Source organism: Phycodurus eques, chromosome 5 (genome assembly GCF_024500275.1).
Source record: "Phycodurus eques isolate BA_2022a chromosome 5, UOR_Pequ_1.1, whole genome shotgun sequence".
Taxonomy (NCBI): Eukaryota; Metazoa; Chordata; class Actinopteri; order Syngnathiformes; family Syngnathidae; genus Phycodurus; species Phycodurus eques.
In genome coordinates, this window is record NC_084529.1 from 22,913,966 (window position 1) to 22,938,658 (window position 24,693).

At 41.6% G+C, this 24,693-nt stretch overlaps 2 protein-coding genes across 9 annotated transcripts in view; one reads left to right on the forward strand and one right to left on the reverse strand.

Annotated features, from left to right (window-relative positions):
* Positions 1 to 19,295, reverse strand: part of scaper (S-phase cyclin A-associated protein in the ER) — a 69,113-nt gene extending 49,818 nt beyond the window's left edge. For 2 of the 7 annotated variants that reach the window (XR_009768640.1, XM_061678129.1), the window contains exons 1-18: positions 19,002 to 19,295; positions 12,256 to 12,373; positions 11,485 to 11,561; positions 10,465 to 10,662; positions 8,193 to 8,293; positions 7,739 to 7,855; positions 6,821 to 6,948; positions 6,448 to 6,734; positions 5,705 to 6,055; positions 4,740 to 4,907; positions 4,593 to 4,659; positions 4,380 to 4,497; positions 3,979 to 4,090; positions 3,511 to 3,651; positions 3,206 to 3,361; positions 2,983 to 3,125; positions 2,048 to 2,129; positions 1,797 to 1,949 (exon numbers count right to left, since the gene is read on the reverse strand). Coding sequence is in view for 6 of the 7 variants with exons in the window: in XM_061678129.1 (XP_061534113.1) it covers positions 1,797 to 1,949; positions 2,048 to 2,129; positions 2,983 to 3,125; positions 3,206 to 3,361; positions 3,511 to 3,651; positions 3,979 to 4,090; positions 4,380 to 4,497; positions 4,593 to 4,659; positions 4,740 to 4,907; positions 5,705 to 6,055; positions 6,448 to 6,734; positions 6,821 to 6,948; positions 7,739 to 7,855; positions 8,193 to 8,293; positions 10,465 to 10,662; positions 11,485 to 11,561; positions 12,256 to 12,373; positions 19,002 to 19,169 (2,685 nt within the window). In the remaining variant the exon portion in view is untranslated. Of the gene's footprint in view, positions 1 to 1,796; positions 1,950 to 2,047; positions 2,130 to 2,982; positions 3,126 to 3,205; positions 3,362 to 3,510; positions 3,652 to 3,978; positions 4,091 to 4,379; positions 4,498 to 4,592; positions 4,660 to 4,739; positions 4,908 to 5,704; positions 6,056 to 6,447; positions 6,735 to 6,820; positions 6,949 to 7,738; positions 7,856 to 8,192; positions 8,294 to 10,464; positions 10,663 to 11,484; positions 11,562 to 12,255; positions 12,374 to 16,269; positions 16,638 to 19,001 lie in introns of those variants that run through there. The other 5 variants (XM_061678132.1, XM_061678130.1, XM_061678131.1 and 2 more) reach the window with 5 other exon arrangements.
* Positions 19,296 to 20,111: 816 nt separating this feature from the next.
* rcn2 (reticulocalbin 2) lies at positions 20,112 to 24,634 on the forward strand. 2 transcript variants are annotated; one of them, XM_061678143.1, is made up of 8 exons: positions 20,112 to 20,216; positions 21,708 to 21,847; positions 21,928 to 22,030; positions 22,105 to 22,301; positions 22,377 to 22,499; positions 23,673 to 23,766; positions 24,254 to 24,393; positions 24,475 to 24,634. In XM_061678143.1, exons 1-8 carry the CDS (start codon positions 20,183 to 20,185, stop codon positions 24,616 to 24,618), a joined length of 975 nt encoding a protein of 324 aa, XP_061534127.1. In that variant the 5' UTR covers positions 20,112 to 20,182; the 3' UTR covers positions 24,619 to 24,634. The 2 variants fall into 2 exon arrangements, with proteins under 2 accessions (XP_061534127.1, XP_061534128.1); XM_061678144.1 differs by having other exon boundaries at positions 22,377 to 22,490.
* The last annotated feature ends 59 nt before the right edge of the window (positions 24,635 to 24,693 follow it).

Below are 24,693 nucleotides of genomic sequence, written 5' to 3' on the forward strand. Positions count from 1 at the left end.
CAGAGGTCACTGCTGCGGACACAATGGAGACTGAGGCAGAAGGGGTCATCAGAGCCCCACGGTATGCTGGTGAAATGATATACCTCTTGGTTGTTTTTTGCTAATAGGACATGACCTGCAACTGCTGCTCCTCTCAGGGAAAAGCAGAATTAAGTAGATCATTTTGTTCCATAAGTCAACCGATCTCAATTTGTTTTTATTTCACCAATTAAATATAAGTTGAAACCAGATGTCCACATATACTATATATAAAAAGACACCCCCCCCTCTCGCTGTCTGACATGTAACCAGATGAAACCTTTCCTGTTTTTGGCCAATTAGGATTCGCAAAATTATTTCTATTTGCTAAATGCCAGACTAATGGGATGATTTCATTTTACATTTTTTTATATTATTTTCTTTAAAAAGTCAGAAGTTTGCATACATTTAATACCATTGCATTTAAACTGTATGACTTGGGTCAAATGTTTTGTATATCCTTCCAGAAGCTTTTCAATTAGTTGCCAGGAATTTAGCCCATTCCTCCTGACAAAACTGATTTAACCAAGCCAAGTTTGTAGGCCACATTGCTCACACAAGCCTTATCAGGTCTGCCCATACATTTTCAATAGGTCTGAGATGGAGCTGGAGATGAGCTTGGTGATGGCCAATCCAAAACATTGACTTTGTTATCTTTAAGCCATATTGGCAGTATGTTTCATTTGGGTCATTATCAATTTGACCCATTTTTGTCCAAGCTTTAACTTCCTGGCTGACGTCAAGAGATGTTGCTTCAGTATTTCCAGATAATGTTCTTTCCTGATGATGAAATCTATTTTGAAGTGTAACAGTCCCACCTACAGCAAAACAACCCCACAACATGATGCTTGCTGCCACCCCCGTATTTCAAACTTGGGATTGTGTTCTCAATGCGTGCAAGCGTCCCTATTTTTCCTCAAATATAACTCAAATATCAAATATAACAATCGTTAAATTTTTGTTTCGTCAGCCCACAGGTCACCAAAAACAGATATTTGTCCCTGTATGCTTTTGCAAACTGTAACCAGTCTTTTTATGTTTCTTTTGGAATAATGGCTGTTTTACACATACACAAACACACACACACACACACACACACACACACACACTCTACTTGTTTCACTGTGGTTAATGACACATTCTTACCAGCTTCAGCCAGCATCTTTACACAGTCTTGTTCTTGTGTTGATATGCACATAATCTCTGGACACATGACCCATCGCCTTGCTGAGCGGTATGGTGGCTGGACATTTCTGTGGTGCTTATATGTGCAAATAATTGTTTGAACGTGGAACCTTCAAGCATCTGGGAATTGCACCCAAGATGAAGCAGACTTACGCAAGTCCACAACTCTCTTCCTGATATCTTGGCTGATTAATTTTGAGTTTCCCATGAAGTTACACAAAGAAACAGTGTTTCAGGTGTACCTAGTTCAAATACATCCACAAGTGTACCAGATTTTCACAAATAACAGTGCCTGAATGACACTTGGGAAAAAAACGGTGGAGCTTATTGACTGAAGTCTATTTTAATATTTTCTCCTGTAACTATTCTATTAGTTATTTCATTGTGGCAGCGTCAAAACCTTTGGCTGCATAGTCATTTTGTGATTATTATATTTGACACAAAGGGGGGATAAGTTACACAACGTCTATTTGATATTGTACTGTATACAGTAAATAAAAGGGCAGACTCCCTCACTAGTTAGAATTTCTCATGTCCATAATGAATTCCTTAAAGAGTCCATGAGGGTCTCCTTATTAACAAGATGTCCATACCACAACAGCGCAGAGTGAGCACTGTTTCTTGCGTTCGTAGGGCGTGAGCTTGGGGGCGTAGTCTGTGTTCGCGTGTCGGCCGCTGCTGAGCTCGGCCGCCTTCTCTTTCCTCTGCTCCATTTGCTCCATATGCCTGCGGCTGCTCTCGTCATGCTGTTGGAAAGCAAACAGAAAGCGAGGGGTCAGCTGCTAAACGGGGGGCCTTGCATGGTGTCTATTAGAGAAGCAAAGTGAGCCCTATATAAACTTACCTTCATTTGGATTTTCTTCTGTAACTCCTCCATGGCCTCCTGTTGAGCTGCACTAAGAGCAGCCAGACGTTCTTCTCGGTCTCTTTCGACACAATATAGAAAATAGGTGTAAAACAACAGTGAATAAATATATAATATTGGGCTAGACAATTACCGCAATTTCTCATGTACAATATGCTCGAGTACAATGCACACCCCAAAAATTCAGGAAACCCCTTCTAACCTATGTATATTGCGCACTATTAATTTCCTGCTATCCATATGCTCAAACCATGAATTATTATCCATATTTAATGAGGTTTTTGAAAGAACTATTGTGCTCTGTGTGCATGCACTGACGTAATTCAGATATTTTTATCCTCCGACAGTCCACGCTTAATGTAAAAAAGCTTAACATTGCTTAATGTCACACAACTGTGACCAATTGTCAACAAAATGTATGTGGACATCTGTAATTATGCCCCCTTCACCATCTGAAAATATCAACGAAATCTTTTATATCAATATGGAGATGTCCACAAGGACATCATGATTCTAGGGTAAGTGGGAAAGATTTACCATTATTTAAAATAAAAGGGGGTGCACGTAAACATTTTTGTCTGGTTATCAAATGAGCACCAGAGGTTGTTGCTTTTCAACTCATTTACACACAGTAAATGTTTTTGACAAAAATGGACATTTTCCAAAAGGCACTTATTTTACAATATCCATAAGCTTCAAAGCTTGATTGGTATCAGTAGAAATAGTACAACTTGTTTTGAGGAAGTCATTTGCTTTTTCTATAAGCAAAAGGGGAACAAACAAAAAAATAATTTTGGAAAACTGATTTTAGTGGTAAAAAGAGTAAAAAAAATAAATAAAATAAATGGCCTTAAAAAATATATATAAAAATGGCCTTATTGCACAAGCCCACCCAAAACTGACAAACTACTAACCTAGCTCTCTCCCGTGCTGCATCCTCTCTTGCTTTCTCTTTTTCCTGCCGCTGCTGTTCAATACGAGCCTCCTGTTCCTTGCGCCGCATCAACAGCTCCTCCACGCGTGCCTGCCGCTCAGCTTCAAGGGCTCGTTTACGTTCCTACCAAAGCAGTAAAGCGGGATGTGAGCAAGCATTAAATGCATCAAATGAGTAGACCAACGATAATGTTTTGGTCGCACCTGCACAGCTTCATCTCTGGCTTGCTTCTCCTCCTGTCTCCTCTGCCTATCCTCTTGGAGCTCATTGAGCCGTTGCTCATATTCATTTAATTTCGCCAAGGCATCATGTCTCTTGTTCTGTGCTTCAAGAGTATTGATGAATGCTATTTCATTTACCTAAAAGGACAATGAGACATAGGAACACACAATCACGATATCAGAGAAATTGTGTGTCTCTATTGTCATAAAATGTGGGCCTAGAACAACATGATGTAACACAATTCAGACAAAGCAAATGAGTGTCACTGTTAACTCCGCCGACCTACCTTGGCCTCTTCCTCTTGAGCCTTTTTCACAATGGCCTGGAGTTGCAGCTCTCGTTTTAACTCTGCATGCAACAGCTTTTCCTCCATCATCTTCCTCCGTTGCTCCAACAACTCCTCCTTCCATTTCCTCACCTCCTTTTCCTGCAGAAAGTGAAAATAGCGAGCCAGGTTTTGCTTTTCAATCACTTTGTTTCTATTCCCGCTGTCTCCACATTGGGTTACAATGCCAACATGTGTACATTTGTGTTTGTCCAGTTATGGTTAAAGACTCACTTGCCACGGCATGGTGAACATTTGTATTTTTATTTTATTTTTTTTTATAAATGGGGTGGATTTTAGTTGGCGTTCTTAGATGCGCATTTATGGCTGACCTGTATAAAGCCACAAGGTGTGGTGAAAAAAAAAAAAATCTAAGTTCCTTTAAATATGAAATACCCATTTCCATCTGCTCAACAAGTTGTCACTCACCCTCTCCAAAAGCTTCTGCAGTTTGAGGGTCTTTTCCTCTCGCAATTTGTCCCGCAGCTGCTGAGCCTTCAGCTGTTTCTCTTCATGTTTTTTTTTCGATTCTGCAATAGTCCTGTCAGAAATATCTTCATAAATCATTCAGCTTTTTGTTAACATAGCCCAACACTATTTCAGACTCTGATAAGCCCTGTGTCATGCTGAGGGACTTCAATTGGTAGCTTAACAGTTAGCAGATTGTCAGACACTGAAAATTGGCCTTTGACATGGTCTGTTGGGTTAAATTCTTGTCAAAATAAGGTGAAGGGCCTGCAAATGAGTCAGTTGAATTGAACCTCACAAGGCACTTAACATGTGGTAAAGCTGTTTGTGATGAGTTAAAAAGAGAAAAAAAGAAACTGCACCTTTTGCGTGACGGTGAGGACAGTTTTTCATGCATATGGATCCCATGTCCAGGAGGTCGAGCAGGCTCCTCCTCCACCATGTCGCCCCATGAGGTATTTTGACGCCATGCCTCCCTCGCTGCAAAAGGTGGATAAAGAAAATATCTGTGGTGTAAAACATTTTTAACCCATTTTAAAATATTTCATTTAGAGCTGGCATGTGGAAATCCATACCATCATAATCTGCCAACACCTCACTCCACTCCATAATGGGTCCACATCCTCCCTCAGCCATGCCAGCCTGGAAGAGTTTAAGAGAGTGCAGGAAAACAATGTAAATAAGTATGATCTTTAGGGAGTGAAATTTGCCATTTGTCTAACCGGGAAGTCATTTTCGTTGTCGGTCTCCAGTTCGTTGTTCTCTGCTTGAATCTCTCTGGTCAGCTGCTCTTCTTCTGCAATAGCACTGGCGATCGCTTCCTCGTTGGCCTTCTCCAGTCTGTCAGCAAGCTCCTCTTTCTTAGCCAGGACCTCTGCCATGGACTGAGGCTGGACACAAGGTGCATGTGTCATCATACACACTATGACAGAAATAACAGGGTTTCTGATAATAAAATGGTAGCTGGTCTAAATTTGTCCATTGGTGGCCGATTCAGATTTAAAGGAAGGCCAGATCAACCTCATCACACTTTCAATCACAGGACTGTTACAAGAATCACAAGTGAGAAAGCATTCCACTGTCATGCAGGGCACATTTACTGTGAGGATGAAGAGATGGTGGAAGGAGCAAACTACTTTGCATTTTTTGTTTTCCCTGAATTGACAATATGAAATCACAGATTAGCTTTAACACAGTGCATTGCTTTATGAGGGGCATGCAAATGACATGTGATTGTGGCCTACCCAAGAAGAGAAATTAACAAGTCAATTAAAAATGATTAAAATTAAAAATCATCCATCATGATTAAGTGTATGAACCACTGTGGATCAGTAGTAATCGTTAATATTAACACCCAAGCCAGTGTTAAGTACAGTACTTCCCTTTTTCAGGTTTGTTCATATTTGACAAGATGAACTAAAAGATTTGGGGCTAACAGGACAGTAGTTGCTTTAAAAAAAAAAATAAAAAATAAAAAAAATCTACGGTACTTACAGCTGTTCTTCACAGTGAATGGTGCTTAAACTACACCATACACAACTATGTAGTCTTGCCGACATATTTGGTCAGGGGGCTGCTAGATAGACTTTGTTTAGGCGGTGAAGCACCCGTGGGACCATCCTGGACTCCCCTTCTTACCAACTCCAGGACCACCCCTCCCTCTGCTCCTCCATCTCTCAGCACTCACAGTAGAAAGCTCTGTGGGGTCCAGCACACTCTCCAGTTTCATCGCCGCCATGGGAGTCTCAGCCTGTTGTGGAGCAGATGTGGCCATGCCTTGCGATGCACACCCCTCAGCCACACTGTCCCCCAAGGCCAACGGTCCACCGAGCCCATCCATCTGGGGTCGCTCTGGGGATGAGGAGCGGGCAAGGGCAGGGAGTGGGACTGATAAGGTCCTGTCTGCTGGTGGGGTTGCAGCTGAACAGAGGGTGGGCTCTGGGGCTTGGCAAGGGGTGAGATCAGCTATAGAGGGAGACGCGTCGTCACAGGGTGCGGCGACACAAAGCCCCGAGTCTTGTGCATTCTCTGCTGGGGGCTGCACCGACAGTCACACACACAAGCAGATGCAAGCTCCATTAAAACATGCATTTCACCAGAGCAGTAACAAAAACAAATCATGCAGGGAATCTTGCTATTGGCATGCCCTCAACACCCAATTCTGATCCAAATTTTAAGATGGATAAGATTTGGATTTTAAAACCAGAGGATGAATAAACAATGTGTGTTAATAAGTGTGAATTTCATGAGTGAAAAAGGAATTACAGCCACCGAAACCCATCTAATGAAAGCTGTGTGTTTCTGCACCTAATGAGCCCAAAATAAAAACAATGTGGTTGATGAAACCGTCTCATATTTCTCTACGCATCATGAAAAATCACTATCTCTCGTTGTGGGAGATGGATGGCATGATGTAGTGGACCTAAGTACCTCTACTGTATCCCCGCTTACTGGATGTTTAACCTCATCGGGGGGATCCTGGAGTGTAGGGACTTTCTTCTCAGAGTCCAACTTGGTTGCGTCCACATGAGTGGGGCACTGGGGGCAGATGGGTGGCTCTTCTTGTGGTGGCACAACTGACAGATTTCTTGTGCTGTTTTGCTTTGGGGCGACATGAGTGGCCAAGACCGGACTGACCTTGGCAATCATGGTGGCGGAGCGAGGCTTGGCCGCACGTCCTCGCTGAACAGTCTCCCAGCCTTCAGCATCCTTTTTACCTGAAAACCAAAATGTTACTACGTCCCATTCCGTTCTTTACTTTTCAGTGTTTCATTCTAGGTTTGTACAGTGAGGGATGTCTTACTTGGCTTTTCCACTGGAGAAGTCATCAGCTGACTAGAACTTTGGGTAGATTGAGTACACTTCACTCGGTCTGCCCAACTGGGGCCAGTAAGGGATAGGCGGGCTGCGGCCAGGGCGGGTGGGGCACCACTGAATAAAATATAAATATTATATATCTCAGTAAATGAATAAAAACCCAACAAGTCAATGATTAAGAAGTGGATTACAATTTTTGTATTCATTCCATTTTATCTGGTCAATTCACACTCCACTGCCAGTCTCAAATCAGTTGTAAAAGAACAATCAATATCCATATCCGGCAGCATCGGATTACAGAGCACCGCCTACACAGAACAAATGTTTCAGCAGTCTTTAACTGACACTTTCATCCACACATTCAACTGATAAAAAAACAAAGAATTGGACATAGCATCAGAAACCACTGTCAGTCACAATTAAACTGTACTACACGATACATTATTCATATATACATTTGCAAGACAATTTTGGGGACACCTGTACAATCTAATGAGCTCAACAAGGAGCCTTGAAAGATTTTGAAATTACGTTACATGGCTCAAATTTGACTAACACTGTCAGACAAGTACCCATTGAACAATATTGCACATGTAATTCACAGTGATGACTTTAAAACTAAAAGGTAGGAAAGGTAACCAAAATAATAAATACTGTACCTCTAAGTATGACTCAATGCCGTTTTATAGTATGCCAAAAACCAGTAAACATACTGTTACACTAATAATACCTAACTGAGAGTGTCAAAGCTGAGTATTATTATCTTTGTAAAAGTAACATTGGTGTATTGGTATTTTTAATTTGTTTGTGTAGACAATAACACAAATAGACCAAAGTAAACGCCCATTGATATTGGCGACAAATCTTGGCACCGCACCGTAGAACAGAGAGAGAAAGGGCTTACCCAAAGTTAAGGGCGCGACGTGCACCTGGGGAGGAAACCATTCTGTCTGCAGAGGCGCTAGGGACCACGTGACGTCCAGGTGACATCTTACGTAATTCCCAGGCTAAAGAGGTAGGCCTGGAAATTAAAACAAGTGGTTTTGAGCCGACGCAAATAAATACTTGCAGCTACTGTATATAGACACAGTACACTTGGACAACATAAGATTTAGATGAGCAATTTCATAAAGTCAGTCAAATTACGCTTGCAGTGGCTTCTGTGTTAAAGAGAACTGAATAAACTTGCGCATCGTTTTGAAAGGAAGCCAAGGCTATTGATCCTCTCTGTTTGAGCCGCAAAGCCAGTGAGCAGACGCCAGCACTTTGTGGTCACACAGTTTAACCTCAGGGAGTGGGGGGCAGGGATGACAGCAAACAAACAGGAAATGAATGCGTTTGAAAGACAAAGAGATCACCTGTTCTGGGCATCGGTTTTCTCTAGCTTCTCCTGAAGCTGAATCCAGTCTATGAGGGCTTTGAAATCCCGTACGTAGTTGTCTAACATCATCAGCACTTCCTGAGAAAAAGTAAATAAATACAAAATTACAAAAACCTAGAAGAATGTGAAAAAAGCAGTATGATAAATCAACTGCAAACCAATCCAATATTGCCAACAAAGAAAATATACACACTTAAAACAGCTAGTACCTAAATAACAACCAGACTATGTGCCTTAAACAAATGTGACCACTTTGTAAGGAGGAGTTGACAAAATAATGTATGTAGATTCCAAAAAAACTTAGCATAGAAATGTATTTTACTAATGGACTAAATGACTTGCACATCTATACAAAAATATAATACCATGACTATATTTATGAAAGTCAAACTCAAAATACATCAACAATATTTGTATATCCACAATAATGGTAGACCGAATTTGAATATTTTTAAGAATTTCTGGATCCATCCGTCAACTACTAAAACTAATCGTAAAAAGAAGATGGGCCTAATAATCACTCAGTCGATTAATAGCTCTTTAAGTATTTGATCGATTGTGTGGAATTATCTTCAGGTGAAAAGAGTGCACCGCTTGGTTCAGTCTCTAGTTAGATGAACATGACATCAAGCTACGGGACGTTGACCAACATCCATGCAGACCTTCTCAATGGCACAACTCGTCCGGCCATTGTTATTCATCTCAGGATAACACTGACATGGAAACAGGAGTTCAGATCATTTATAGAGCGAATTTGCCATCCCATTAAAATCTAAATTTAAATAAACAGAAATTTAGAAGCGAAGAACAGTTGAAACCTGGACACATGAAAGTTGCCGGAAAGCCCACACAAGTTCATGTGCGCAGAACACTGAGGAAGAACAGAGAAGGTACATTTTTGATAAGGGAATGGCTCTTATCTGGACTTGGTCTTTCAGATGTCCCAGAGGTGTTGGGCTTTTGGGATTGGGCGCTACCCCCCATTATGGCCACAACACACCCTCCCAAGCTCTAATGAAACCAGACAACTGATGGATGGGGATTGTGAAGGGAGTGGTAATTGAGAGTAAAGCTTCACAGTGCTTTTAGTTAATAGACAAGTCAGGCCAGTGAAAGATGTGTCCAGCAGCAGCTCTGATGATTGGAGCTGGTTAACAAAGACCGCCTCTATAGCTCGCTGCTCATTTGGTAATGAAGGCCGAGCTGGTCCTCTGACGGACAAAGTCCACAGCGTGTAGAGGCATCGTAAAGTGGCTTTTAGCATGTTAACAGGCACACTTACCTAAATACAACCCTCACATAACGTTTCATGATGAATGACAACATGTTTAACCTCAGAGGTCTCGCCATTAGGTGAGTCAGTAAAAGCCAGTGGTCCATCCATGCACACAAAACAAATGAATAACTTCATTCAAAACAAGTTTTACCCAATGTCTAAAGACCAAATTGAAATATCTTGAAGGTATGTACAGACGATGTGTAATCTTGACTGCACTGTGCATTCAGAAAAACATGCAGAAGGGTCTGGGTTAAAGAGGTGCTAGGAGTTGCTAGAGCAGCAATAACATCATCTACGTTTTCCAAAATGAAGGCTTTATTCATGGATTTTCTTTAGATGGAATTATGTGAGAACAGCCAACAATTCCACTGGGGGATTGTAGTAAAGGAGGCTGTCTGAGCACTCTCATTCGGAATGACTCCATCATCTATCAAGTTCCAATGGGCCCAAACTGGGTGGGATGGGGATTATGAGCAGTACCCAGATCCACAGCATTAGTGTGTCTTGAGATGAGGGGGTTTAATAAAAAAAAAAAAAAACTAGCTGCCAGATTGACAATGTAATGATCACACCGAATGGATCATGGCTACAGTCCTGACCGCAGACCATCACCAAAACCATGCTCGGCATAATGCAGCATGGCAGAGGAATCAATACAAGACAGAAAGCGCTAATCAGCCATTCAAAACGTAGCACAAAAAATATTCAACACAAAAAGCGAATAACCACATTATCAGAAAAAGCCAGATGCTGAAGAAAACACATATCATGCTGTTTACAACCTGTCAGCAATATTCAGAGCAGGCTGCAAAGACCATGCCCTGTGATAATATTTAGATGTCAATGGCTCCCTCTAGTGTTCTCACCAACAACAAGCTGATGATGAGCACAATCACAAAAAGTAGGCTTTAATTTGTGTAGTTCCGTCGAGGAGTTTATGTCCAAGCAATTTTTTTTCAAATGCGCTGACCTTGCATTCTACGACGCTTTGATCGGACTCGCACGTGACGTAGATCTCATCCACCGCACGCCGCAGGTTGTCAAACAGGAAGGCCCAGTAGCGTGCTCGAAGGTCCACTTTGCGAGGCTGCCGAGCTTTGGTGGGGCTCTTCTCAGTCGCCTTGTCCAACAAGGCACCAGCTGTGCTTTTACTCTCCGCACCAGTATTCTGAAGAGAGAAAATTGTTGTTGCAGCTCACATACTACAAGTTTTCTCTTTTTCAAATGAGACACAGTGAAGTCTACACATGCTTGTTCAAATGCCAGAAGAGATTGTTTTCACATGTACTAAACAGCCAGTACTTGCCACAAATTCTTCAATGTTGCCGTTGGCCTCTTGGCAGCCACCCCGACCAATTTTGTATTTGTCTTTTCATTAATTTTGGATGGACGTCCACTTTGTGGTAATGCGACGCTTGTGCCATATTTTTTCCACTTGATGATGACTGTCTTCACTGTGTTCCGTTGTGTATTTAACAATTTTTAAATTATTTTGTATCCTTCTCGTGACCGTTACATTTGAACAATAAGATCGCTCTGATGCTGTGGAAGCTCTCTGCAGACCATGCCTCGTGCTGGAAGATGTGACTACACAAATGGCAGGAAAAGCCTACTAGAAAGGCTGGATTTATTTAGGGTTAATCAGAGGTACTTTAAATGGTGTCTGCTGACTCCCATATAACGAAGTTGAATGTGATTGGTTGATTCTGAACAAAGCCGTCAGCCTTCCTTTCATTATTTTTCCAACAGAGATGTGCAGGTTATAGGTCACATTAATGGTAGAAAAGGTTTTGAAATAATTTCTTGATAATATTTTTTTTATATTAAAAAAGAAAGGCATTTGAACAATGTGCAGAAACCTTTTATATCCACTGTAGCCCAACTTCATGTGAAAATCCTGGATGAATTTGAGTTCTAAAGAAGCATGAGTAAATAGCCATATTAAAATTGGTAGACGGTGCCCTCTGGTGGAGTTGGATCAAGCACCCACCTGCTTCTTATTTCTTTGCTGCCCAGAATGGGTCCTCTGAGCTCTTGAGCTACCAGTGGAGTGACTTTTGGACTTTGCTGTGCAGAGAAAATGATTCATTTTAAAACAATTGATTAAACTACAAATGTAACCCAACAGACAGTTTGTGGATGGCTGTCATGCATTCAATATACAAAATGGATGAAATAGCCCTATTGGAAGTATACAGTCAGGCGGGTGGATGTGTGGAATGGATCTAGCTTCCAGCATTCAAAGAGTATGAAACAGTCTATGACGACGGCGACCCCCCCAGGGAAAACTCATCGGACCTATATGATTCATGTAAATAACCTATTTTGAGTTCAAAACGGCAAATCTCCAAAGCCACTGGACGGTTCAGCAGAAGGATTAACGAGCCACATGCGGCTCCGGAGCCGCAGGTGCTGACCACTGCGCTACACTGTACTTTGTGACAGTAGCATTAATCCTTTAACTTTTCAAAAATTTCAAATTTCTTACACTTGAAGAAGATATCATGAACATGTTATAAATTAACCTACGAAAACTAACTCATCTTTGCGGTTACAAAGGACAATACAGCCAATGTATCTCCGTTAGATGCAATAAATTGGCTAAAAACAGGAAGAAAACAACAGAGAACTGCAGTGAGGAAGTGTGGGAGGCTTGTGAGTGGGAGCTGAGCAGAGTGCCTCCTTGTGTGAATAGCGGAATAGAAGGCCTGTTAAAATAGCTTCTTAATGTAAAAACACATTATGCTTGAGAAGCACTGACCTTCCTCCTCTTTACTTTCCAGTGGGACACTCCATGCAATCAAGTTCCGAGCAGCCCGGCCCTCTTCGGCGACGATCTTGCGTACTTTGTCATGACTGTTGGAGCGCTGGAAAGATGCCTGCATGGGAATCCAAAACATCAATATTTCACTTCATACAGGAAATGATACACGATGGTGGAAAGCAGTGTGACTAAAGATAAGGAGAGTTTCACTGCAATGTACACTGCCAATAATAAAAATCTAACAATAAAGTCTATATATTGTGTATTGTATGATTTTTTTTTTGTATCTATTAAATCAATAATCATGGTCTTGGCATGACAAATTAATTTATCACTAAAAATGTCATCTGAATTTGAAGGTTGTGTGTGTGGTCACAATACATTTTGTAACAAATAGCTGCAATTCTTTAATTATCTGTAGTAGTGACAACTCAAAATTCATTAAGTGGTCTTACAAGGGCCTCCCATGAGAAATACAGTATTTAAGAATAAGGTATCTGATACAGTAATCCCTCGTTTATCAAGGGGGTGAGGTTCCAGACTACCCCCGCAAAGTACCAACCACATATTTTTTCTGATACATATTTTAAAGCTGTATGAACCTCCCCAGACTTCCCCACACGTCTATTAGCCTTGATCATACTCTTAAAAACACCTTTTAAACTCTTAAACATACAGTAATGCAAAGTAGTACTGTACAGTATGTATTTTTTCCCCTTGTAATGTGTTTTAATGAATTTTCTTTATATTCTTTTTTTAGTTTAATTGTTTTTGGCAGCGGCACGGTGGTTGACTGTTTAGCACATCTGCCTCACAGTTCTGAGGACCGGGGTTCAAATCCTGGCCCCGGCTGTGTGGAGTTTGCATGTTGGCCCCGTGCCTGTGTGGGTTTTCTCCGGGAACTCCTGTTTCCTCCCACATCCCAAAAACATGCATGGTAGGTTGATGGAAGACTCTAAATTGCCCGTAGGTGCGAATGGTTGTTTGTTTATATGTGCCCTGCGATTGGCTGGCGACCAGTTCAGGCTTTACCCCGCCTCTCGCCCGAAGATAGCTGGGATAGGCTCCAGCACGCCTGTGACCCTAGTGAGGATAAACGGTACAGAAAATGGCTGGATGGATGTTTTAGGCTAGAAAGCCATTTATTTATTTACAAAAGAAATTAAAGCATATACTAAAAATCCTGAGTTATGCATGATGTGAATATGAAAAAAAATCTGCAATGCACTGAATCTGCAACAGGTGAACCACGATATAGCGAGGGAACACTGTATATCAATACTTGTATCATGACTTGAAAAATCCTTCGATGCTACGACATTGCCACCACTTCACCAACCTTACATATACCTTCCAAGCACATGGAGAAGGAAGCATAAACAGCTGTGTGGAGATACTTTAAGGTAAACAGGTATGAAACACTTTGTTAGCAGACTTAAAATTATGCTCTGCAAAATAGATGGGGAATGGAGCTGTTGCAGGCTGCCCGGCAACCAAGCCCCGTCTGAAGCTGCAGCAGGCAACATGCTGCGGCATGGCACATTGAGTAAAAAGAACTATGCGGTGGTGTGATAAAGTACTACTGCCTGTCCTGTCAGCTTGATTTCATAACTTGTGGTATTTTAAAAGGAGTCTTGAATTTATTTTTAGTCACTTTATACTGTAGTTAACACGAAGTAACATTGCAACTGTATTCCTACTTGTACATCCACAGCCTCCACGTTCTTCTTCATTGCTTATATACAGTAGCCTACTCCTTTTACAGTGCCTCTAACTGTTCAGACTGAGACCACCACCACTTCACTGAAATGTCTTGTGTTGCAGGCTACATTTAAGTGAAATGTGTGGCAAGACTGTTAGAAAAATGTCAAGTTGGATGCCAGTTACTGGGTAATTGTCAGAAATAACAATAAACAGTGTTATATGTGAGTGGAACTTATGCCATGTTCAAGAAAGGTTTGTGCCTTATGTTTTTGAACAAGACAATTAAAAGAAAACAATTTAATCACAATTGCAAGACGCAATAGCATTATCAGGTATCATGACTTCTCAACGGCGAGTACTCAAATAGTACCTGTACCTGTACTCATAACAGTCTGAAAAATTTTTAGCAGTGCATCCCTCTTTAAGGTCAGTCACCATCATGATTATATCCAATACTATGGCGACAGAGATACCATTACCATTGTTGCTCAACAATCAAAAGATGTCAAAATCCCTTATCTTGATATTAAATTAAAAACTGAGCGGGAACTTTGGGTGTGAGGCAGCATACACACTCGACTGATCCCCAGTATTAAAATATAAATTGATAATATACCGTATTGATTTTAAAGCCAACTGGATGTCAGGACATGCTCATCACACATCTCCAACATTTGATTTCAAAAATGAAAAAGGTCTTGTGAGTTCAGAGCATAATGTGACACATTATTGCATTTGCATGCATGTATCTAACTTGCGCGCAAGTGCAGTGACACATGTATGTATTATTTGATATTGTGCAGTACTGTACAGAACTTGTTATGGATATCATTAGTTGTATTGAGTGAAGTGGCTGGTGTGTCTAGCTTTGCGTTTGGCAGTCTGATGCAAGGGTATTGTTTCTATGGTTACCCCTTTAGTACAGTGCTCCTAATGTGGTCTACTGTAGTGTGGCGTGCTATCAATGTCCACATACGTATGTGCATGTTGCAGAATTGAAACTGTCTCATTTGAAGGAAATATGGGAATTATTCCAGCACGGAATACAACCAGCTGTTAGTTTTCACTTCATGCCATAAAGCTGTTCAAGTTCAATATGTTGGCTGTAACAAAGATGCAACATATTGGTGAGAGCTGGAGTCAAATGCACCACAGTGCAAGAGCGTTAAGCGGAAGCAAGACTGTGACAAGAAACAGCTAGAGGCTTGAACCAACCCTTTTTTCGCCCAACATGCATCACGGCTGACCTACACATTGAGTATGCCTCAGTGACTGTAGACGCTCTAACCAAGCAAAAACCTGTAAGGCAAGTCACTCATCACATATTTATCTTTCGCATCACAATACCTGGGTGTGTCATATGAAACGTGGCAATTCAAATATTGTCTAAACAGAGAATAAGCGTTTAAAAATGTTCAAAAGAGACACCAAAATGTGCTTTTGCATTATATGTGAAGGAAACAATATGATAATAGACTCTATTGATAATAGGCTGCTTGATTCTGGTATTCATGTCCACAGTCTTTCATTCACTGAGTCCCCACTCTCAGTATAATGGCCTCTACCTACTCTGCATTATTTAATAACTGATCTGATGCAAGCGAAGTTGAACACGACCATAGGGTGCAGGTTTGTATTTTTTGCTATAAGCTTAATAGCCAAACAACAAATGTTGTTGCTAATTAGTCAAAGACATACCCAATGGAGCAAAAGAACGTCTCTTGTTATCTTGTCATCAGAAATCAATTGTGTGCAATTGAGGTGTCATAAAAAGCAATGCAACAATGAACTGTCTATGGCTTGGGGAAAAAAACAAACACATGCTGTGTAAGAATCGTTTCAAGTGTTATTCTTCTGGTATAATAAAATGTGTTGGTGTCACATCATGCAGAGCCAAAATGTACAGGTCCTGATACTATTTAATGCCCCCAAGGGAGATATCCAGCTGACCTACTTTTGGTGCGCAAAATTCTTCACTTCAAGTAGCCTGTCCGCTTATTCTCCCGAGTGAGAAGAACACAGAGATTAAAAGATAACACTTAAGAGTCAGGCATACAAATACAAGAGAATCCCCTTGCCTGCTTGCCGCTAATAGCGAACACATTGCTTTAACCCACCTAATTAGCAGAGCACAACCAGTCTGCTGAACCATATTGTAAAGGACACAGACTTCTTCGCTGGAAACAAGACACATATTCCAAGCCAGTGCTGAGTAAGGAGCAAGCGTAAGGTTTCGCTTTTGTTCCCAGCACGCAACAAAACAGGAGCGAAGCCCATAGGAGAAGAGGAAAAACATGAAATACATACCGAATAGAAGAAGAGTGCCGAAGCCGCTTCTTTGTCCTCGTCCAGCCGTGACATGCTGTTGCTGCCCACTTCAGGCGCCCTGTTCCCCCTCACCAGCAGCGCCACTTGTACTACAGGCCATGGCCATCTGACAGGGCGACTAAAATAGACTCCCAGTGCTCGCTCCACAATGTCACAGCAACTTGTCCCGCTAGTTCAACTCCTCTCAGAGAAGACCAGAGAGTCACCCCTCAGCGGAGTTAGGGCCGAACTCGCTGGCTGCAGCTGTCCATCAGATCAGCACTGCAAGCCGCTTGTTACATTTGCAGCTTCCGTGCTCCACTCGGGAGCCCACTCTCTCTTCCTTGCACTCTCCTTCTGCCGCGACTCTGCGCAGTCATGCACACCACAGACCCCCCCCCAAACCTCGGCTGCCAGTGATGAGAGTGTAGCTGCAGGCGAAGGGACAGTGCGTGTGAGTGTGTGTGTCAATGTGTGTCAAACGACACATTCGCATTAGCAACGTAAGAGTGATGCTCAGAATCTGATTGGACTTTGCATATGATGATTCACAGTCTTATGGTGGATGCAAAAAAAAAGAAAAAAAGCACAAGCTTTCATGGTTTAACTGTATGCAAAATACTATCTTAGCATCAGCTAGGTTCTCTTCTGAATTATTTACATTTAATTCTTTTTTTAACGGGCTGCACGGCGAACTAGTGGTTTGCATGTCTGTCCCACAGTCAAGAGGTCGTATGTTTGAATTTCAGCTCAAGCATTCATGTGTGGAGTTCCAAAAAAAGAGGAATGTTTATTAAATGAAGAGTAAAAACGGTCCACAGGTGTGAACATGAGTGTGATGCAGGGTGTACCGCGCGTTTTGCCAAGTCAGCTTTGGTAGGCTCCAGCTCATCTGAACTGTGAGGCTGACCCTCTAACGAGTCGGCCACTGTGCCGCCGGAAATAATATAATACAGCGAAATACTACAATAATTTTCATTAACATGTTGGTGTGCATGTTCTATAAAACTAGAAGTGTCTTTAACAAATATTTATTGTAATTACCTGATCAATAAGTTAGAGCGTCTGCCTCACAGTTCCAAGGACCAGGGTTCAATCCCCGGCCCCGCCTGTGTGGCGTTTGCATGTTCTCCCCGTGCCTGCGTGAGTTTTCTCCGGGCACTCCGGTTTCCTCCCACATCCCAAAAACATGCATTAATTGGAGACTCTAAATTGACCGTAGGTGTGAATGTGAGTGCGAATGGTTGTTTGTTTGTATGTGCCCTGCGATTGGCTGGCAACCAGTTCAGGGTGTACCCCGCCTCTCGCCCAAAGATTGCTGGGATAGGCTCCAGCACTCCCGTGACCCTAGTGAGGATAAGCGGCTAAGAAAATGGATGGGTGATCAATAAGTTATCAAATTAAAACTATTCGTCTCAAAATTTTACCTGGTGTCGCCTGCCTTTTGCCCAAAGTCACTTGGGATCTGCGCAACCCTGAGCATAAACTTTTGAATGTCATGGCCTCTGATTAGTGGACGTCATGGTTAAAGCAAAGCAAATTTATTTATATAATTTAAACAATAATAAACAATAATAATTTATTAATAAAACAATAATAATTTAACAAACATAATAATTTAAACAATTTGCTTTTCATGACTAAAAGCCTTTAAAAACAAAGAAAAAAATAGCTTATAAACATTTAAAACAAAGAGAAACAAATAAAAGTACAATTAAAACAGCATACATTGCAAGAAATATCATTTAAAAGTGGAAATGCTCTAAAAAGCATGAGAAAAGAAGAGTTTTTAACCTGGACTTAAAAACATTCACACTTGGGGCTGACGTCACTTCTGTTAGAAACTTAGTTCATTTGTGTGCAGCATAATAGCTAAAAGCTGCTTCACCATGTTTGCTTTGGACTCTGTGCTCCACTAGTTGACCTATTAGCGATATGCTTATTGCAGTATTTCAAACTGCAACTTCAATATCAGTGAAGCATTAATTTAAAAAAAAAAAACGTTTTTAATTAAAAAAATAAAATAAACATTTAACTTCCAGTGGCATTAAAAAACAGCCAATGGAGACAAGGAAATAAATGCCATTGGTGTTTTTAATTTTAAAAAATGATTCACACAATTCAAAGCTTAAACTGTTACTATTACACTTCTCTACATCGCTAGTTTCCTAAAAAGAAGACAAACTCTTGATGTTGCACTTTCCTAAAAATAAAATATTTAAGATGTTGAAGTTACATTTTAAATGACAAATTTGTTCCTATTCACCAAAGAGAAGCAGTTTGCTTTGCATTTTGTTCCCAATCTGAACCAAACCATGACCTTATAACCGATTAAACACTTCCCCCCCACACCCATGGGTATGTCATTGCTAACATCTTGAACATGCAAACTGTCCACTTTACTGTACAACAGCAGCCCTCATTTGCATTGAGCATTGAAGATTGCTGTTGTCACAATTTAGTCTACACAAATATTACACATCAAAGTTAGCATTATTCTTCCTAGTATTGAGTCATTCGAACAGCTGACCATGATATGAAGAGATTGAAGGGGAGATGCTGGTAGCACCACACCCACCGACGGTAAGGGGACATTAAAGCCCGAATGAGTTTTCATCGAGGCTGCTAGCTAGCAGCAGTGTTAATCCGACCACGCGCCCAACAAAGACTTGAGAGACGAACACGAGGTGCTCCATTTTGACGAAAAGCAAACGTAATGGGTTTCCGGTTACCTTGAGCGCATTAATGGTCGCATTCTTGTTTTTGCCTCCTCCGTGTGAGGAGCCCGAGCTGTTGCTGCCAGACCGCTCCCTCCCGTCACCTGCGTGCCCGACTCTCGGTCCGAGACGGTGCTGCCCGGCGCCCCGCCGTCGTCCATCGTGTCGACCGTCTTTGTTCATCGATTCGCGCTACGTTCAACGCTCAGTCGGGGGAGAAATAAGAAGTCCACGGACAAAGTTGCCCCCGTTGTCAGAGTGGATGGCAAACCATGATGTTACATGACAGCGAGGTTCAGCCACCCCAGAAAACGGAAGTCCACTGACATGGCCATGTTTTGGATAGACGACAATGTGGTCCAATCGTGTTACTCTAACATTAGAGCAACGTGCTCGATAGCCAATCGAGTGTAGGATAATTCGGGTCAGAAGGCGGGATTTACTTTATTTAGGCGGGATTTACACGTCTCTACCATGGCAACCATACAGATTGAGCGGGCATTTCGCAGAACGCGAGCAAGTGAATCTACCTTCAAAATAAAGGTAAAATCTTGGTGCAACGTACCAGGAAATTGGAATTTCCAAATTTACGAAGAAACTACCCAATTCCCTTTTAATTCGGGATTAGGATTTGGAAAATTGCGGCGGCCGACTGGTTAGAGCGTCTGCCTCACAGTTCTGAGGACCGGGATTCAATCCCCGGCCCCGCCTGCGTGAAGTTGTTTGTATGTGCCCTGCGATTGGCTGGCAACCAGTTTCCCGAGTGTCAATAAATCCATCACACTTACGGTGATCTCCATCTTTGCTGTCGTGCTCGATTAATTTAACATTTCTCCTCGATCACGTTGTCCTTGTGGAAATGTTTCAGTGTGAGTGTATATGTTTTGGCGTAGACGTTTAATTAGCATTAGAACGTCGTGATACACCTCTTGAAAGACTTGAGACGTCCGTTTGTGACTACGACAACTTCGACGTGTGAATATGTGTCGAAGTCTATAATGTGTTTAAAACACGTTTTACCCTGGATTGTTGTTTCAAACAGCCAGACGACCGGTTATTTACGGCCATGTTCAAAGGGTCGTGTCATACTTTGACCAATCGCTAAATGTTTTTGGTCCGATACAGCGCAGAGAAACAAGTGTTTTATTGTGAAAAGTAGAAACCGGAAATTCTACTGTCTTCAATCGCTGTTAACGATGACTCCAACCTACAATTTGACAACTTTTCACGGTAACTGCAAATTTTTCACTCTACAAACTCTGCATTGCCTAATTCTACGCAGCCCCCTGGTGCCAAGGTATGAGACAAATAAAATTCATTGATAATCTGTTCCCTCAATTTAGTAATCCGTTCCGTCAATTTAGTAAACTGTACCCTCAGTTTAGTAATCCGTACCCTCAATTCAGTAATCTGTACCCTCAATTTAGTAATCCGTACCCTCAATTTAGTACTGTGTTTAGGAAACACGGAGGCTAATTGTAGCCAGTCCTGCTAGTACTGCTATATAATGATCAACCCCCTCGAACTACAGCAATATTGCCTTTCAGTTGAAAAAATGGGATGTAGGATATATCACGACATGACAATTTATACACAGAATTCACACGAGTAAGAATATAACATACAAATAGAATTTACTTCACTTGACAGATATACATAGGTATACGGAGCCCCAGACATTTGCTAAACTGAGGGTACGGATTACTAAATTGAGGGTACAGATTACTAAATTGAGGGAACAGATTACTAAACTGAGGGAACAGATTATCAATGAATTTTATTTTTCTCATACCTTGGCACCAGGGGGGCGCCGTATAATTCGACTCGTCTATCGTTATTGCAAATTTCGAATACGTTTAGTGTTTTCGTCTGAGGTTCTGCCATTGCATGTTTCCACGTCGTTTCGCGTATTCTCATTTATCACACACACACTCTAACTCAGGTTAACTCTGTATCCACATATAACATCGTAACCGTTTTTTTTCCTCGTTTGTTTGTTGTTTTTAAGTGTGAGAGACCCTACACCATGCGAAAAAAACGTGTGTGCTTACTGCAGTTATACTGTGTGGTGTACTCGAGAGGATCAGATTGGGCAACACAGCACTAGTGTACGCACAACGATATCTGTGTAGTACCAAGACTGACCTATGTGAGGCAGCATGGTACCACGGGGTATCCAGACTGCCTGAAAATACAAAGAAGAAGACAGTAGTAGTAGTAGCAGTAGTAGTAGTATAAATAAAAGCGTAACGTATCGAAAGCAAGCTAATTACCATTAATTTAACTTCTAAATCAAGGTACACTGTACAGTGTTTCCACGGCTGCGAATAGCGAAAATCTGCAAGTAGTTGATGCCCCCACAAAAATGTTTGTAATTGCCTATAGTTGCTACAAGATGCCAGCAAAACACTTTTTTTTCAAATTACACAAGACGATGGCCTAACTAAATGAAGCACCTTCCCTCACTTTAACCTAGTTTGTTGGCAACAAGATGCCACATGATGGCGGCAAAGCAATAGTTTTATATCACAGGGCTTTTAACGTGCGGATCGGTTTCAATAAATCAGTGATTAGGCAAATTTGTGAATGGTGACTAGCGAATACATGGGGATGAACTGTGGTTTGATATAATATCCACATCAAACCAAGATGCTAATAAAAGATTAATCAGCACCCTATTACTGCCTTTTAGTTTTCATAGTGATTTCTGTACCTCCCCAGAGATGGCGCCACCTGCTGTGATGATGTTGGTATTGTTGGCCCTTCAGTTTGTGGCGGTACTAAGCTTTCACAAACATGAAGATGATTTTGGACACCAGCTGAATTCTGAGCATAACATGAACGTCCTGCTGGGAGAGAAGGTTGTGAAACGCCATACCTGTCGTGTCTTTGTTATCTTGAACACCTTGTGACTGTTGGCCCTGATTTGATGCCTTTGTAGGACACTGAGGAGTTAAAGAAACTAAGTCCAGAAGAGCAGAGAAAAAGAATGATGGAAATTGTAAAGAAGATTGACAAAAATGGTGACAATTACCTTAGCGTGGGTAAGATTGTGTTGACTATATCACTTGGAAAATAAGTATATGTAAACACAACATTGATATCGTTTTCTCCATAGAGGAGATTGCGCTATGGATTCAGCATGTCTACAGAAAATACGCCCTGGATGACGCAGCGGAGCGTTTTGCTGAATTCGACACCGACAAAGACGGTATAGTATCGTGGGAGGAGTATAACGTGGCTGCTCATGACCAGCTCTTTAGTTTGGATGAAAGTACCATTCTGGGTGATCCAGAGCAAGAGTCTCTGCAACACGTAGGTGCACCAACATCCCGAGCAGCCTGACGCCTCATGAATTCAAACACTGACGCGTCCAATTATCCCCATCAGCTCCACCTGAAAGAGAGGAGGCGCTTCAATTTCGCCGACCAGGACGGGACGCCTGGCCTCAATGTGACCGAGTTTCTGGCCTTCACCCACCCGTCTGAAGTGGATTACATGGCTGTAAGATCAGTGTGTAGTTTGGACTCCTCGTACTTGCGCGGGTTTGTATGGGTACAGTATAGTATACAGTGGACCCCCCGCATTACACGTGGTTTGACACCCCTTGAATCTGTGATTTAAAAAAAACAAAGTTTAATTTGAATTTTTTTAATAATGTGCGGCACGGTTGGCGACTGGTTAAAGCGTCCGCCTCACAGTTCTGAGGACCGGGGTTCAATCCCCCGGCCCTGGCTGTGTGGAGTTTGCATGTTCTCCCTGTGCCTGCGTGGGTTTTCTCCGGGCACTCCGATTTCCTCCCAAATCCCCAAAACATGCAATTAAAGACTCTAAATTGCCCGTAGGTGTGAATGTGAGTGCAAATGGTTGTTTGTTTGTATGTGCTTTGCGATTGGCTGGCAACCAGTACAGGGTGTACCCTGCCTCCTGCCCGATGATAGCACAGCCCGATGGGATAGGCTCCAGCACGCCCGCGACCCTAGTGGGGAGGAGCGGCTCAGAAAATTATAATGTGCATAGATTTTCCGCAGATTTTTGCTATTCGTGGTCTGGCCCCTATCCCATGCAAATAGTCTGGGTCTACTGTGTGTGTGTGTGTGTGTGTGTGTGTATATATATATGGTTCACCTATTGAGGCCCTGCTTATATGGCATATTTTTCTGTTAAAAACATTTTTTTGTGTGTTGAAATGCATTTACAATGTGTTTTAAAAAGTGAGTTTAAATACATTTCAATGTGATTACAGTATGTGGGAGGAGTATTTTAAGGCATGAACCACAAGTGTCAAACTTAAGGGCCAGGGGCCAGGTCTGACCGACCACATAATTTTTTTTATTACAAAAACCAGCCATTTGAACAGGGGTGTGTTGACTTTTTATATCCAATCTATGAATAAAGAAAATTCTATGGTCTCTCTTGCACGGATTTTCATCTATTAAGGGTGGATCTGAAACATTACTCCTGTATTAAACGGGTGATCACTGTACTCCAGCTTCTTCTCACATTCCAAAAACTTGCATGTTAGGTTCATTGAAGACTTAATTGTGCAGTTTGAAATTGGTTCACTTGTGACCTTAATGGGGAAAAAGGCTATAGGAAATGGATGAGAAAGAATGTCAAATGGAGAATCCATTCACTCTACATTTTAGAATCTTTCTCATAGCCCCGTCCTTCCTCCTATTTCAGGATTTTGCCATTGAGGATGTGCTGAGTGACTACGACTTGGATCAAGATGGATTGATCAATCTGAAGGAATTTATTGGTGACCTTCGACGTGAAGGTAAGTACATTTTGATTTCAAAAAAATATTCACTTTTACAGCAAATAGTTTTCAGCCTGAACAAAAAAAATGTGCTTTCTTTTAATATCCTCCCTAATGGATACATTGGATTTGTAATAATTGGCTGTCGAGGGACGTGACTTCATTAAAACTGTAATTTACCAACATCCACACTATGATGAGTACCACTCACTGCTAATGATGCTTTCATTCTCTTGTGTATTGGAATGGATAAGAAAATCCATAAAATGTACTGTAAGACACATTTTGGTCATCTTGTCTCTACTCAGTTTATGATGTCATAGAATTTTGTATGTGTTTAAATAATCATTTATAGTGTGTACGTATTGATATAAATGCCATTTTCCACAGCTGGAAGGTGATGGAATTGTTTTAAATCCTATGTAACCTTGGAAAAGGTGTTTTAATACTGTCAGTTTTTCTCCCAAAGTGTACTGACTTTGGAAGTCCTCTCGTTTTTTTAAAGAGGACGCACCTTCGCAGTGGGAGGTTGAGGAGACCGTGCGATTCAAGGACCTCTACGATCAAGACAAAGACGGTAAGTTGAATCGAGAGGAGCAACTCCGCTGGATCGCGCCCAACAGCTACGGCGCTGCTCAGGAAGAAGTAAGACATGACTTTGACATGATAATTTGTATCGTCTACAGTTGCGTGATGACAATGTCTATTTATTCTCATTCTCATCAGGCTCTTCACCTTATTAGGGAGATGGACCAGGATGAAGACGGGCGGATCTCGGAGGCTGAAGTCTTGAAAAACCCAGACACCTTTATGAACAGCGAAGTGACGGACTACGGCAGACATCTGCACTTGTCACACGATGAATTATAATTTCTATCGATCTTTATTTTGTCCAGCATAATTCATATTAACTTTAAGCAGTGTTAATGTCATTGTAACACAACA

Coding starts and splice junctions, on each gene's coding strand:
- rcn2 (XM_061678143.1), top strand. CDS start 20,183: ATGACTCCAACCTACAATTTGACAACTTTTCACG. Junction 22,031..22,104: donor TGACAATTACCTTAGCGTGG/GTAAGATTGTGT, acceptor TTTTCTCCATAG/AGGAGATTGCGCTATGGATT. Junction 24,394..24,474: donor ACGGCGCTGCTCAGGAAGAA/GTAAGACATGAC, acceptor CATTCTCATCAG/GCTCTTCACCTTATTAGGGA.